Source organism: Neoarius graeffei, chromosome 9, assembly GCF_027579695.1.
Source record: "Neoarius graeffei isolate fNeoGra1 chromosome 9, fNeoGra1.pri, whole genome shotgun sequence".
NCBI lineage: Eukaryota > Metazoa > Chordata > Actinopteri > Siluriformes > Ariidae > Neoarius > Neoarius graeffei.
This window is the reverse complement of record NC_083577.1, coordinates 17,609,264-17,625,708: the sequence shown is the minus strand read 5'-3', so window position 1 is coordinate 17,625,708 and position 16,445 is coordinate 17,609,264. Positions and strand designations below refer to the sequence as shown.

General features: G+C 39.5%; 1 protein-coding gene across 5 annotated transcripts in view; it reads right to left on the bottom strand.

Annotated features, from left to right (window-relative positions):
• Positions 1-1,474: 1,474 nt before the first annotated feature.
• Positions 1,475-16,445, bottom strand: part of LOC132891490 (interleukin-1 receptor type 1-like) — a 51,721-nt gene continuing 36,750 nt past the window's right edge. For 4 of the 5 annotated variants that reach the window (XM_060929114.1, XM_060929112.1, XM_060929113.1 and 1 more), the window contains 3 exons: positions 14,805-14,948; positions 3,887-4,054; positions 1,475-3,531 (listed from right to left, as the gene is read on the bottom strand). In XM_060929114.1, coding sequence (XP_060785097.1) covers positions 3,116-3,531; positions 3,887-4,054; positions 14,805-14,948 — 728 coding nt within the window. In that variant the 3' untranslated portion in view covers positions 1,475-3,115. The remainder of the gene's footprint in view (positions 3,532-3,886; positions 4,055-14,804; positions 14,949-16,445) is intronic. The other variant, XM_060929116.1, reaches the window with a different exon arrangement.

The following is a 16,445-nucleotide window of genomic DNA, read 5'->3' as shown; positions in this document are numbered from 1 at the left end:
TCCTGATTACAAAAAATACCTTATTATGACAAAAATAAGCTCAAACATGGATTTCTAATAGTAATAAATAAGCTAGATCAGAGATCTAGCATATTTTATGGTGTTTAGCCGAGTCTACGTTTTCAGTAAATAACAAACATGCTGCTAGTCAAGCCAAGCATAAGGTCTAATAAAATATATTGTGTCCAAAGCCCACATCCAGATATACATTTTAATGCTGCACAGAGCTTTCACACTAACCTGATATAAAATGTTCTCCACACACACACACACAGGGATGTTTTTCTTCCTGTTTAACTGCAGCTCGCCATTTTTCTCATTTTTCTGGGTTCACTGAGAAGTGATAAATTTAAACCAGGCTTATTTCCACGTTTGTTATTACATCCAAAAGTGCTACAGGTCTCTGGCATTGTTCTTTTAGATGTAACGTCTACAAGTTTATCTGTAGGTGCACTGAACTTGGCTTACAATCACTCACGTACATGTGCCAGTCTTCCAACAGAAAGCTCGCCAGGCAACATGGCCACGTAAACAAATCCGCAGTTGTGATGACATCAGATGAAAGTCCTCCATACCTAACTAAAAATTAGCTTCAACTTTAAAAAAAAAAACATTGTAGCCCAGTGGTTGAGAAACACTGATCTAGAAAAGCCACCAGGTTCAAGATGAAATCTGCGAATTCACAAGGAATTCAGAATATAGCCCCGGGGGTCTGTCAATAATACTTAGCGTAATCAACTGGGTAGATTTATTTTTGGGCTACATACTTTAGTATGAAGAACTTGATTTTTTTAAATTTGAATTTATCTCCAGGTTTTTGTGTTACACCTAGATAATCATCATAAATAACCACGACACCACCTCCTCTGCCAGTTAGACGAGGCTGGTGTATATAATCATATCCTAGAAGATTAGCTTCGTTTAATGCTACACACTCATTTGTTTTGATCCACATTTCTGTTAAAGACTGCAAATTAAACTCCTGATTGGTAATAATTTCACTTAAGATGGATGGAGATCTACTGTAATATTAAACAGTCCTAGTTTTAGATCAAAAGGTATTAGCTATACATTCAGTGTGATCTAACTTTATGTTAATTAGGTTACTCAAACAAACTCTCTGAGCATTTCCACATTTTTGTATAGCTTGGGGAACACACACAGTCTCAATATAATGGAACCTGAGTGACGACTCTGTGTAACTAGCAGACAGTCAGTTTAGTCTGTTCGTCTGGTCCCTAGCCTTGGCTCTGGATTGTCACAGATTAAATAGGCCTGTTCTGAGAAGATGACTGATGCTGCAAGAAATGAGAGCAGCATCCGAGTCGGATGGATACTGTCCCGCCCTAACAGCCCAGCCTTGCCCTCAAAACTACTCCAATTATCTATAAATCACATTGTTTTCAGGGCACCACCTGGATATCTCACAGTTCAGCAACCATAACCTGCTGTAAGCTATATTGCCACACCACACTGGGATGGGGATGATTTATTGAAATACAGTCATATTGGTATCACATGGTAAGACCAATATAAATGCAGCATATGTTTTAATATACAGTAGTACTGCAAAATCAACAAATACATCAGCCAAAGTATATTTACCAAAGTGTGACATCCATCCATCCATCCATTATCTGTAGCCGCTTATCCTGTTCTACAGGGTCACAGGCAAGCTGGAGCCTATCTCAGCTGACTATGGGCGAAAGGCAGGGTACACCCTGGACAAGTCGCCAGGTTATCGCAGGGCTGACCAAAGTGTGACATGAAAACTTTATTTGCAGGACACATTCATATTCTCTGAGTCAAAGAGTACACCATTATAGTACAAGTTGTTCTGTGATAAACTGAATTCTGCTTTAGAAAAAGTTTTAATTTTCCTTTTTTTGTTGTTGAACATTTGATGTATCTTTCCTACTGCTTTATCATTTAAAAGCAAAAGCAGACATTTTCAATCTTACTGAGCTGACATTAAGAAAGTTTTTGCTTTACATTTTTACAATCTACAATTTATAATCTTACAATCTCGACACGCGGTAATATGTAGACTGACTGACCTCTTAATTAGGTTGTCTTTAGTATAATGTGCTGGTGGTGTCTGAATATAAATGCATGAAAAGTACCAGTGATACAATTTATATGGAAATTATTTGTAGCTACTTCATCCCCTGTTTGGAAAGTATAAAATCGCCTGTGCCCTTTGATGAAACTAGATCAGTTCTCTAAGTAACATTTTCACAAAAGAATGCAACAAACAGCATGTACCAAACTTTACAAAACATCACAGCTACAGACATGGACTACTGTGGGGGATTTCTGTCCACTTATTTAATTCTATGTACTGTGTGCGTGTGTGTGTGTGTGTGTGTGTGTGTACGTGCATGCATTTTTCGCACCTCCCTGAGATTATTTACACAATAATATACACAGTGATTTACATTTACTTCTGATGACTCTACAAAGATCACTTATAATTCATGAGATGCTACAGTGGGAAAAACCAGTGGCACAAATCAGCATGATCATACCCAGAGTTCATCCAATAAATACTGCTCACAGAACTTTTTGTCAGCATAACCCTCAAGGAATTACACCAGTCCTATTTTCCTCACCAGAGTGGAGCAAAACATCTGCTAACATCAGCTAGCTAGCTAATTAGGATTTTTGCAAATGTGAGCGCCAAGTGACATAAAAATACGAGTTGGCTGATTGTGATTGTGCTACTCATAAATTAACAGTTTGGACATTTTGGTGTGTTTGTTTTATTTATTCCTTGCCTGCTAGATTGATTTCAATAAGAAACCTCTGTCTAGCCACTTGTTAAATTTAGGTTGTGCTTCCAAGGTTCACCAGAAGGTGAGGTTAAAGTTCACAGATGATCCCAGAGTTAAAGCCAAAGATTCTCTGTGATCTTGCATCCTTTCCCATACAAGGCTTTTTTTCACCAGGCGAATGTTATTTGTGAGTGGCCTCACTGTTCCTTCAGTCAGAGCAGTCAGAGAGCATTGAGGTTCTGTGAGCACTCCATCCTTCGAATGCACACTTTAACGACTCAGACCTGAGCCCTGTTTCTTGGTGGAACTTAGCAACAACAATTCCTGAGTCAAATCCCAATTCACAAGTTCAGGAGCAATTTTCTCTTCAAGTGATGCTTGACTTTGCCTCTCACTGGCATGTGGTAGCGCACTTTCCTCCAGAAACGAGCAGACAAAGTAAACGAAGGGAGTGATATCTCATCCTCTCCACCTTCCTCCATCCTTGTGCACGTCCACCTCTTCCGCTTCTTCCAGGCCTGCAGAGCCCCCTGCTTATCCCGCAGGAGACGCAGTGACTCAGGGAGGATGGAAGGATCGCTGAGCTGCTCCATCTCCAGCAGCAAAACCGACAGCGAGTCATCTAGTAAGGCGCGACGGAGGCCTGCCTGCTGCTCGAACCATGATGAACCCTCTGCCCTGCTCAGAGACAAGCTGGTGTATAGCAGCAACATTCGACGACAGACATTCATCGTCTCCTCCACCATATCTACCATAGCTACAAAACGGTTGGGAAAAGTTAAAATCAATTTGATTTTATTAGTGAACCAGAAGAAAATACTGTATTGAGATTTTGGCAATGATCAGCTGTTTCATCTCATAATAGGGTCATATTCTGAAAACATTTCAAACACAAGAGTCTTAAAAATTCAATTTCAGTCTCACAGTAAAGGTGTAAATGATATGGTGCTGCAAAACCAAGTTTAGTATTTCATGTCATTTTGTGTCTGTATTTGGAGAGCGGGTTTAATATTTAAATATTATTTGAATTATGCCTTCAAAAAATGGGATAGTAATTTTGTCTGAAATGTTCATCTCTATCTCATACATGAGTTTGCTGTAGACCATTTTACCTTGTCCAGGTAGACTGTCCCGACCCAGGATGAAGAGCCGGTACCCATAGCATCCCTCCAGAACCTGTGGCAGTGTCTTCACAGCAAAAGCCTCAACCGCTTCACTCAATGTGTCCCCTTGAACTCGGGGATACACAACATAGGCATCATACAGTTTCCCATCACCATCTGCAGACAAAAATAACAGCACCTTCAACAACCAAACAGCAAATCTGGAACTGGGAGGAAAATAACTTTTTTTAACTCACTCATAAGAGCCTGTAAAGGTTGTAATCACTTACAGTGAGGTTTTAAAATCAGTGTTTATTTGAACCATATGTAAAGTTCTGCTCAGTTGATAATCATTAATGAAAAAATTGTTTGAAATGGACAAATGTTTTTAGTTTGAGAACTCTATTCTTGTGGAATTCTATTCCCTACAAAGTGCATAGAATACACTGTGTACTCAGGCCATGGTTCTCAAAGAGGGATCCATGAACTCTCACAGGAGGTCAGAAAGTTTTATATTTTGTTAAAGTGCCCACTGTAATGAGTGGAACTGTTCACATCTAAATAATGAACTGGATTATGTCCATAAAATAAAACTGAGGGGTCTGTAATTTTAGTGTAGAGGAAAATTGGATATCTAGCTGTGAAACATTTACAGTGGTGCTTGAAAGTTTGTGAACCCTTTAGAATTTTCTATATTTCTGCATAAATATGACCAAAAACATCATCAGATTTTCACCCAAGTCATAAATGTAGATAAAGAGAACCCAGTTAAACGAATGAGACAAAAATATTATACTTGGTCATTTATTTATTGAGGAAAATTATCCAATATTACATATCTGTGAGTGGTAAAAGTATGTGAACCTCTAGGATTAGCAGTTAATTTGAAGGTGAAATTAGAGCCAGGTGTTTTCAATCAATGGGATGACAATCAGGTGTGAGTGGGCACCCTGTTTTATTTAAAGAACAGGGATCTATCAAAGTCTGATCTTCACAACACATGTTTGTGGAAGTGTATCATGGCATGAACAAAGAGGATTTCTGAGGACCTCAGAAAAAGCGTTGTTGATGCTCATCAGGCTGGAAAAGGTTACAAAACGATCTCTAAAGAGTTTGGACTCCACCAATCAACAGTCAGACAGATTGTGTACAAATGGAGGAAATTCAAAACCATTGTTACCCTCCCCAGGAGTGGTCGACCAACAAAGATCGCTCCAAGAGCAAGGTGTGGAATAGTCGGCGAGGTCACAAAGGACCCCAGGGTAACTTCTAAGCAACTGAAGGCCTCTCTCACATTGGCTAATGTTAATGTTCATGAGTCCACCATCAGGAGAACACTGAACAACAATGATGTGCATGGCAGGGTTGCAAGGAGAAAGCCACTGCTCTCCAAAAAGAACATTGCTGCTCATCTGTAGTTTGCTAAAGATCACGTGGACAAGCCAGAAGGCTATTGGAAAAATGTTTTGTGGACGGATGAGTCCAAAATAGAATTTTTGGTTTAAATGAGAAGTGTTATGTTTGGAGAAAGGAAAGCACTGCATTCCAGCATAAAAACCTTATCCCATCTGTGAAACATGGTGGTGGTAGTATCATGGTTTGGGCCTGTTTTGCTGCATCTGGGCCAGGATGGCTTGCCATCATTGATGGAACAATGAATTCTGAATTATACCAGCAAATTCTAAAGGAAAATGTAAGGACATCTGTCCATGAACTGAATCTCAAGAGAAGGTGGGTCATGCAGCAAGACAACGACCTTAAGCACACAAGTTGTTCTACCAAAGAATGGTTAAAGAAGAATAAAGTGAATGTTTTGGAATGGCCAAGTCAAAGTCCTGACCTTAATCCAATCGAAATGTTGTGGAAGGACCTGAAGCGAGCAGTTCATGTGAGGAAACCCACCAACATCCCAGAGTTGAAGCTGTTCTGTATGGAGGAATGGGCTAAAATTCCTCCAAGCTGGTGTGCAGGACTGATCAACAGTTACCGGAAACGTTTAGTTGCAGTTATTGCTGCACAAGGGGGTCATATCAGATACTGAAAGCAAAGGTTCACATACTTTTGCCACTCACAGATATGTAATATTGAATCATTTTCCTCAATAAATAAATGACCAAGTATATTAGTTTTGTCTCATTTGTTTCACTGGGTTCTCTTTATCTACTTTTAGGACTTGTGTGAAAATCTGATGATGTTTTAGGTCATATTTATGCAGAAATATAGAAAATTCTAAAGGGTTCACAAACTTTCAAGCACCACTGTAAGTCCTACTCTACACTGTTTGTACACTAACCTAATGCAATGCATTGTGGGATTTGATGCGTGTGCTGAAGATTCTACATTAGACTTTCAGACAAGATTTATAACATGGAAAAAGACCCTAATTAGTGCACTATATTTTACGTTTATCCTTGTATACAGTTGTAGGTGCTAAAGAAGGCAACTGGACTTGCTTGAAATTCTTGAAGACATTTCACCTCTCATCTGAAAGGGTTCTTCAGTTTTGTCTTACTAGTGGGGAGTTCAAAGTGTTTATCCTCTAGTGGACCAAAAGCAACCCTAAGGAGAGTTGTTGAGGTCACATGGGTCGTTGATCCTCTCGGTCATCCTGGAGGTGTTAGGGCCTCTGCATGCTCTTGCGACAAGGCTTTCGCAGATAGCTTTTCGCAGACAGTTGTAATTTATCGTTGAGCGGGGAGTAATAGGCGTGCGCAATGTTATTCACCGCTACAAAGCAAGGGGGCGCGAAGTCGCGAAATCGCTAGGAGTAGTTGGTGGGTGTGGTTAGTGGAGTGTTTATCCTCCGGTTACTTATAATGACTAGAACTGGAGTCGTATAGATGTACGTACTTCCTCACTTCCTCGATCAACCGCTCTTCGTGCTGCTCCATCTTCGCTCGTGTTTTTAAAAATGGCGGTAGTGAAAACAAACCAAACCGGGAAAGTAGGGAAGCGGAAGTGTGTGTACAGCGGATGTAGAGTGGACCAATCAGAGCCCTCTTGTCTGTGACGCTGTCTGCGAGGCTTCTGCGGTGGTCACAATTTTTGGGAGGTGCGCGCAGAGCGTCTGCGAAGGGGGGGGCTATGCAGACGCCATCTGCGACGCCATCTGCGAGGACTGCGTTGTCATCATAAATTGGCCTTTAGGGTCACTGGAGGCCAGGTGTGAATGGTGTTAGCAGTCTAGAGGGTCATTAGGGTGATCTGTGGGTCATTGGCTCTCTCTGCCATTACGTGAGTCATTGAAGTCAGCTGAGGCCCTGTCCATACGGCAACGGATTCAGGTGAATCTGATAAAATTGTTTATCGTTTCGGCCTGCCGTCCACACGGCACCGGCGTTTTGGGTGCCCCACAACGATATTTTTTGAGAACGGGTTCCAGAGTGGAAAAATCTGGCAACGGCGCCGTTGTGAAGTCATCTGGATGAGTAGAACGGATTTGTTTACGATGATGTCACAACCACATGACTAGAACAAGCAGCACTCTCGCTGTTTTGTATGAACCACTGCATTGCATTCACTTTTGTATACAGCTTTTCTTTTAAATAAACAAGTAACTGAACCATTTCTTGAATTTCTTTTTTTTATTGGATAAGACTGCTTTTCAAAATGTTCACGCACAATATAAAAAGTTATATAAGTTATATAAAAATGCTTTTCAAAATGTTCACACACAATAAGAAAATTAAGTTATATAAAACTATGCACACTAATAAAACTAATTTGTACACACAGAAGGCACGATTTCCTCGCGTAGTCGCAGCCATCTTCTTGTTGTGTGTTTGTTCCTGACAGTGCTTCACACCGGGTAGAAGAAGGGGTTTATGCGCATGCGTTTACTTCTTCTATTGTTCTGGTGTCTCCGATGGGACCGTCTTACAGCGCCCCTAGAGGTGTGGCATGTGTATTGCATCGTTTTCAGCAAGCATTGCGTTGCCATATGTACCTGATATTTTACTGATCCGTTGCCCATGTGGACGCAATATTTTTTTTAATAAAATCTCGTTTCCGTTGTCGTGTGGATGTAGCCTGAGTCTTGGTGTGGCTGTGTATTCAGTTTTCTGGGAATTGTGCCAAGAACTGCATAGAGGTTGTCTGTTAAGGTATACAGTGGCGCTTGAAAGTTTGTGAACCCTTTAGAATTTTCTATATTTCTGCATAAATATGACCTAAAACATCATCAGATTTTCACACAAGTCCTAAAAGTAGGTAAAGCGAACGCATTTAAACAAATGAGACAAAAATATTATACTTGGTCATTTATTTAGTGAGGAAAATGATCCAATATTACATATCTGTGAGTGGCAAAAGTATGTGAACCTCTAGGATTAGCAGGTAATTTGAAGGTGAAATTAGAGTCCGGTGTTGTCAATCAATGGGATGACAATCAGGCGTGAGTGGGCACCCTGTTTTATTTAAAGAACAGGGATCTATCAAAATCTGATCTTCACAACACATGTTTGTGGAAGTGTGTCATGGCACGAACAAAGGAGATTTCTGAGGACCTCAGAAAAGCATTGTTGATGCTCATCAGGCTGGAAAAGGTTACAAAAGCATCTCTAAAGAGTTTGGACTCCACCAATCCACAGTCAGACAGATTGTGTACAAATGGAGGAAAATCAAGACCATTGTTACCCTCCCCAGGAGTGGTCGACCAACAAAGATCACTCCAAGAGCAAGGCGTGTAATAGTCGGCAAGGTCACAAAGGATCCCAGTATAACTTCTAAGCAACTGAAGGCCTCTCTCACATTGGCTAATGTTAATGTTCATGAGTCCACCATCAGGAGAACACTGAACAACAAATGGTGTGCATGGCAGGGTTGCAAGGAGAAAGCCACTGCTCTCCAAAAAGAACATTGCTGCTCATCTTCAGTTTGCTAAAGATCATGTGGACAAGCCAGAAGGTTATTGGAAAGTGTTTTGTGGATGGATGAGACCAAATTAGAACTTTTTGGTTTAAATGAGAAATGTTATGTTTGGAGAAAGGAAAACACTGCATTCTAGCACAAGAACCTTATCCCATCTGTGAAACATGGTGGTGGTAGTATCATGGTTTGGGCCTGTTTTGCTGCATCTGGGCCAGGATGGCTTGCCATCATTGATGGAACAATGAATTCTGAATTATACCAGCAAATTCTAAAGGAAAATGTCAGGACATCTGTCCATGAACTGAATCTCAAGAGAAGGTGGGTCATGCAGCAAGACAACGACCCTAAGCACACAAGTCGTTCTACCAAAGAATGGTTAAAGAAGAATAAAGTTAATGTTTTGGAATGGCCAAGTCAAAGTCCTGACCTTAATCCAATTGAAATGCTGTGGAAGGACCTGAAGCGAGCAGTTCATGTGAGGAAACCCACCAACATCCCAGAGTTGAAGCTGTTCTGTACGGAGGAACGGGCTAAAATTCCTCCAAGCCGGTGTGCAGGACTGATCAACAGTTACCGCAAACGTTTAGTTGCAGTTATTGCTGCACAAGGGGGTCACACCAGATACTGAAAGCAAAGGTTCACATACTTTTGCCACTCACAGATATGCAATATTGGATCATTTTCCTCAATAAATAAATGACCAAGTATAATATTTTTGTCTCATTTGTTTAACTGGGTTCTCTTTCTCTACTTTTAGGACTTGTGTGAAAATCTGATGATGTTTTAGGTCATATTTATGTTGAAATATAGAAAATTCTAAAGGGTTCACAAACTTTCAAGCACCACTGTATGTCTGCAAAAATACTACACGGGACTGATCACTCTCTCTCTCTCTCTCTCCCTCGCTCCCCCCGTCTCCCACTCGCAAATTTCACTTGTGAGTGGGAGGAGCCGTCAGAACAAGTGGCAGAGGCAGCGCGAGTGAGTGACGGTGAGACGGGGGGAGCGAGGGAGAGAGAGAGAGTGTGTGTGTGAGCATCAGTCCCATGTAGTGGCTATTTTTGCAGATGTGAAATGAGTTTCTGCAGCCAGGTTGGAATGTCTGTTGGCTATTCCCATGGACAAGTAGAGAGGTAGCCCACTCCAGGACACATGGTGAAAGGTGTACGTACATAGCAGTGTAGATGGAGGCTTTTGTAAGCTGGTCTGATTTTAGATGCTTGGCTAGTTAAGCATCACATCAGATATGTTAACTGCCAATGTCTTAGTGTAGCATAATTCTTTATAATACTGTAGCTCATGTTTAATTTATTCAGTATTTGAGTAATGCAAATAATAGTGTAGATTGATGAGATGTAAATAACTATTGCTAATATGTGAATTGGTGGTGTATATTGTGAATAAGTTTTACAAATTACAGTGTAGCTTGATGATGAAACATAGGCTTAATAAGTTACCAATATGTGCATTGATGTGAGATATAAATAAGTAGGCCATAAGTTGATAAAATATGTATTAAACTGATGGTGCGATAAATAAAAATGTTTTGAGAGATATTGACCACTGTGAGTGAAGAAGGGCTCCCCCTCCTTACAAAAGCCAATTTAACCACTGTATATGACTGACCCCAAGACAAGTCTACCAAAGATGCTTGATCTGTTAAACTTTTTTGGCAAGATATCAGGATATAAAATTAACATGCAGAAAAGTAAGCTCATGCCTCTTGATCCCACTTGTCAGTTGACTACAATCCAGCCCCTACCGGTTAAAATACGCACGCATAAATTTAAATATTTAGGTTTTTGGATAACCCTTAGGTTTAAAGATCTTTATGAAGCTAATTTCCCTCCACTTTTAAATTGCTTAAAGAAAGATTTAGATCATTGGAATCTTCTTCCTCTGTCGCTAGGGGGGAGAATGAATGTTACACATTGGTTCTTGTTTCTTTTTCGATGTATCCCCATCTTCTTAACAAAGTCTTTTTTCATCAATGTAGATAAACTTTTGTCTAGTTTTATTTGGAATGGGAAAAATCCACATATATGTAAAGAAATTCTGCAACGACACTGACTACATGGTGGGCTTTCCCTACCCAATTTTCAATATTATTACTGGTCTGCTAACATAAAAATATAATGTATTGGATTCATACTCCTAGGGATGAAGATTGTCCCAAGTGGCTACAGCTTGAGACAGCATCTTGCAAACAAGCATCTTTGCATGCACTAGCCTGTTCTAAAATACCTCTTTCAGAATCTATATCAACATACTGCATTAATCCAGTTGTGAGGCAATTCTTCAAGATATAGATACAGTTTAGATGAGTCTTTTCTCTAGTTGAGATGTCCAGAAATGCTCCTTTAGTGAGAAATAACATGTTTGTACCCTCCATGACGGATGATGCTTTTAGAATTTGGACTGAAAAGGGACTAAAGACAGTCAGTCAAAGATCTATATGTGGGTAGCGCCTTTGTGACTTTTGAACACTTGAAAACACACTTTGAGATTCCTCACTCGCATTTTTTTTTTAGATATTTACAACTTCGCAGTTTTATTTCGAACCACTCTCTGTCTTTTCCATCACTACCGCCAGACTCCCTCCTAGATAAATTACTAAAACTCCCCCTTTATCTCAGGGAGGCTGTGGGTACAGTGTACTCTCTACTCAGTGTGAATAATCTGAAACAGTATTAAAACACAAGTGGGAGGGAGAATTGGATGCTGAAATATTAGCTGTACTATGGCAGGCCACTCTCAATAACATTCATTCATCTTCAATCTGTCTACGAAAGACCCAGTGTTCATCACTTACAGTGGTGCTTGAAAGTTTGTGAACCCTTTAGAATTTTCTATATGTCTGCATAAATATGACCTAAAACATCATCAGACTTTCACACAAGTACTATAATAAGAGTAGATAAAGAGAACCCAGCTAAAAATGAGACAAAAATATTATACTTCGTCATTTATTTATTGAGGGAAATTATCCAATATTACATATCTGTGAGCAGCAAAAGTATGTGAACCTTTGCTTTCAGTATCTGGTGTGACCCCCTTGTGCAGCAATAACTGCAATTAAATGTTTCTGGTAACTGTTGATCAGTCTTGCACACCAGCTTTGAGGAATTTTAGCCCATTCCTCTATACAGAACAGCTTCAACTCTGGGATGTTGGTGGGTTTCCTCACATGAACTGCTCGCTTCAGGTCCTTCCACAGCATTTCGATTGGTTAAGGTCAGGACTTTGACTTGGCCATTACAAAACATTAACTTTATTCTTCTTTAACCATTCTTTGGTAGAACGACTTGTATGCTTAGGGTCATTGTCTTGCTGCATGACCCACCTTCTCTTGAGATTCAGTTCAGGGATCGATGCCCTGTCATTTTCCTTTAAAATTTGCTGACATAATTTAGAATTCATTGTTCCATCAATGATGGCAAGCTGTCCTGGCCCAGATGCAGCAAAACAGGCCCAAACCATGATACTACCACCACCATGTTTCACAGATGAGATAAGGTTCTTGTGCTGGAATGCAGTGTTTCCTTTCTCCAAACATAACGCTTCTCATTTAAACCAAAAAGTTCTATTTTGGTCTCATCCGTTCATAAAACATTTTTCCAATAGCCTTCTGGCTTGTCCACGTGATCTTTAGCAAACTGCAGATGAGCAGCAATGTTCTTTTTGAAGAGCAGTGGCTTTCTCCTTGCAACCCTGCCATGCACACCATTGTTGTTCAATGTTCTCCTGATGGTGGACTCATGACCATTAACATTAGCCAATGTGAGAGAGGCCTTCAGTTGCTTAAAAGTTACCCTGGGGTCCTTTGTGACCTTGCCGACTATTACACGCCTTGCTCTTGGAGTGATCTTTGTTGGTCAACCAGTCCTGGGGAGGGTAACAATGGTCTTGAATTTCCTCCATTTGTACACAATCTGTCTGACTGTGGATTGGTGGAGTCCAAACCCTTTAGGGATGGTTTTGTAACCTTTTCCAGCCTGATGAGCATCAACAACACTTTTTTTGAGGTCCTCAGAAATCTCCTTTATTCATGTCATGATGCACTCTTCCACAAACATGTGTTGTGAAGATCAGACTTTGATAGATCCCTGTTCTTTAAATAAAACAGGGTGTCCACTCACACCTGATTGTCATCCCATTGATTGAAAACACCTGAGTCTAATTTCACCTTCAAATTAACTGCTAATCCTAGAGGTTCACATACTTTTACCACTCACACATTTGTAATATTGGATCATTTTCCTCAATAAATAAATGACCAAGTATACTATTTTTGTCTCAATTTTTTAACTGGGTTCTCTTTATCTACTTTTAGGACTTGTGTGAAAACCTGATGATGTTTTAGATCATATTTATGCAGAAATATAGAAAATTCTAAAAGGTTCACAAACTTTCAAGCACCACTGTACACTGGTCAAAAACAAAGGTGGCTATAATTACACCGATGCAATATAGAGCCAGGTATTCTGTTGCATATGTTTTGGAGCTGCCCTAAGTTGTCTGAGTTTTGGGGGTTAGTTTTGCTTTTCTCTCTAAAGCTACCCATGTTGAGCAATCACTGGTTACTGCCATTTTTTGAGTAATACCACAAGAACTATGTGTAGGCAACAGGGGTAAAACAGTGATAGCATTTGCTAGCCAGACGTATTATTCTAATGAAATGGAAAGACAAGTCTCCACCTACATTCAAACATTGGCTTAATGATGTTATGCACTATCTAACACTTGAAGAAATTCGGTATTCTCTACAGGGTAATAATCAAAAATTCTGCTGTATCTGGCAACCTGTTCTTATATTAGTTAAAAAAGATGGACTTTAATGATATTGTAATGATGTGAGTCTTATTGTTGTCTTCTTTCTTTCTTTTTTCCTGTCTTTTTGTCTTCACTTACTTGTCTAGCTATTTTCTATTATCTGTATAATGTAAATGTGTCGATTTATCTGCTGTGCAGCTTTTGTTTCATTTTATGTTATGTTATTTTTATTTATAACAATGGTGCGATGTGGGTAGGTGGGATATGGGTTTGCATGTGTTTGTTTTGTTCCATGTGAAAATACAATAAAAAGACTTAAGACCAAAAAAAAAGAAACTCCACAGACATACCTTACACACTATGTTTGTTTCATGTCAACTCCTCTATGTGATGCAATATTTAGTCCTTAAGCACACACTTTTATTACATTTATACATATTAACAAAGAATTCTGAAATTTTTTGAAGAAATATTAGCTGACCAAATTTTTTCACATGCCATCAGAGATTTAAGGTCAATAATTTATCACCAATTTTGAATCCTGACTGACATGGACACAAGCTCCATGTGGTTATGTTTTTGTTTCTGTGTTAGCCCCCACCCTGTTTTTAGTTTGTCACCTGACTGTGTCTACCTGTTTTGTGTTAGTTCTTGATTAATGTATCTAAGTATGCCCTGCTGTTTGTTGGCATTGTTTCAAAACCATACTTTTTCTGTTTTTAAGTCCAAGTCCTGTTTTCTAGTTTCTTTGTTACTTCAGCGTTTGTAATTCTTGCCTATGTTTCGACTTATGAATTATCCCAGCATTTGTTTGGGTACCTGCTAAGCACTTGGGCAATGTTTCTTGGATTCGCCCCAAAAGGTTTATTCGCCACAGTAAGTTTATGCACACTGCCTTAGTTACACATGAATTGTTGTATTTAAATGAGAATGACAAGCTCCTCAGTAAAAAAAAAAATTATATATATATATATATATATATATATATATATATATATATATATATATATATATATAATTTTTTTTTTTACTGAGGAGCTTGTCATTCTCATATATATATATATATATATATATATATATATATATATATATATATATATATATATATTCCCATCTGAGGTATCCTTTTTTAAAGTTAAGCACTCGCTTGGGTGCCTTCTGAGGTAGGAAACAGTTGCCTGGTGTTTGAGTTTTGGAAAGGAAGTTATTCTGTAATTTTTCATGTTCTTCACACAAGTGTTAAAATGGGCTGAGAGGAAACACTGGTTTCCTGGTGTTCATGTACCTGTGCTTGTATAAAAGAAAGGAAACAGGGTACGGAAGAGCAGAGCAAGTTCCACTTTAAACACTCTGTACAGGAGAAGTCCCATGATGAAAAGAAGAGCCAGTGTGGTGGCCAGGAGTCCAATTGGCATCAGCAGATTAGGATCTGACAACATACAAGAAATGTTAGCTAAATTTTGATCAGACAAACATGCAGTCAAAATCACTTCACTTATAATTTCACTTAGAGAATGTTGAAACAAAAAGACTCATTAAAAGAAGGGCAGTCCTTTCTTCCAAAAAGCCAATTGTAAAAACTTTTATTTATTTAAACAGTATTAATGAGGACTGTGACTTCTGTTGAAAAACAAACAACGTAGACAATTATGAATTCAATAGTGGATAATTCAATAATGGACCACAGTCAGGGCTTTGAACCGGAATTTTTTTCCTATTGGTTCGTTCTGAACAGAAACGGAATTTTAACGTTTCCGGTTTTGGGTTCCACCATTAAATAGACGTTCCCGAACCGGTTAGAACAAAAAAAAATTTCGTTCCCGGAACGGTTAATTACGTTCCCTGTCAGCTGTTTAACAAATGGCTATAAAATTATGTCTCTGTCTCATCCAGCTTAAGCCAAATGTAGGCTAATTCTATTACAACCTTCATTAAATAAGACAAGAAATAATTCAAAACAATTATTATTTCAAATGTTGGCGATTTGGATTCTCAGTATGTCTTCCCATCTACACAAACAGAAAAAGTGCCAAAAATGAAAGAGAATTAGCTGGGCCATAGAAGGTTCACGCTGCACACTACACGCGTGTAAAGAAAAGTGGACAAACGTAGCATGACTTGCTCTGGGCCATAGAACGGCGTTCACGTTGCACGCTGCACACTTCACGCGTGAAGCGAGAAATGAACATGCACACTTTTTTCTAGGCGTGAAGATGGAAATTCCAGTCAATGCATGCGGTCACCGCCGCGCCAGCCAATCAGAACGGGTCTAGGGAGATAACTCTATGCTTTCAGGGGAAAACTTCAGAAAAAATATAATTGAATGGTATAATTGAAAAATAGTTCTTCATCGGGATTGTCAAGCAGATTATAGAATGTTCGGTGAAATTCACCACGGGTTTCTCTCAGAAGGAAGTGTTCTCGGCTCCAAATTCTGTTCCTTTTTCTCTTCCTCTGTCTCAGTAAAAGCAGAATGAGGCAATCGTCGTCATCCTTAGAGTCCATATTGTTGGTTACTCGGTCAAAGTAGAACAGGCGCAACACGTGAACATCCAAGCATGAAGTTTAATGGCCCAGGGTCCGATTCTTCACGTGAACGTGCAGCATGCAGCGTGAACCTTCTATGGCCCAGCTGCCTTAGTGTGTTACCAAAGGCTAGTCAGGCCCTATAGAGGGCTACCGCATGACGTCATCGCGCCGCGAGATTTTGTTAGGCGCCATATTGGAAGTACACATCTATGCAAGTACATACATACATAACAAACTACAGCTGAAATGTAGCCAGGGCCGGTTCTGCCCTAATCTGGACCCGGGTGCAACATCGCGCAACCCCCCAAAAAAAACAGTCTAAATCAGGACAACCATCACATAACTATAACTATAAACATTTTATATCGACTATTTTAACTAAATGGGCTATAATCAA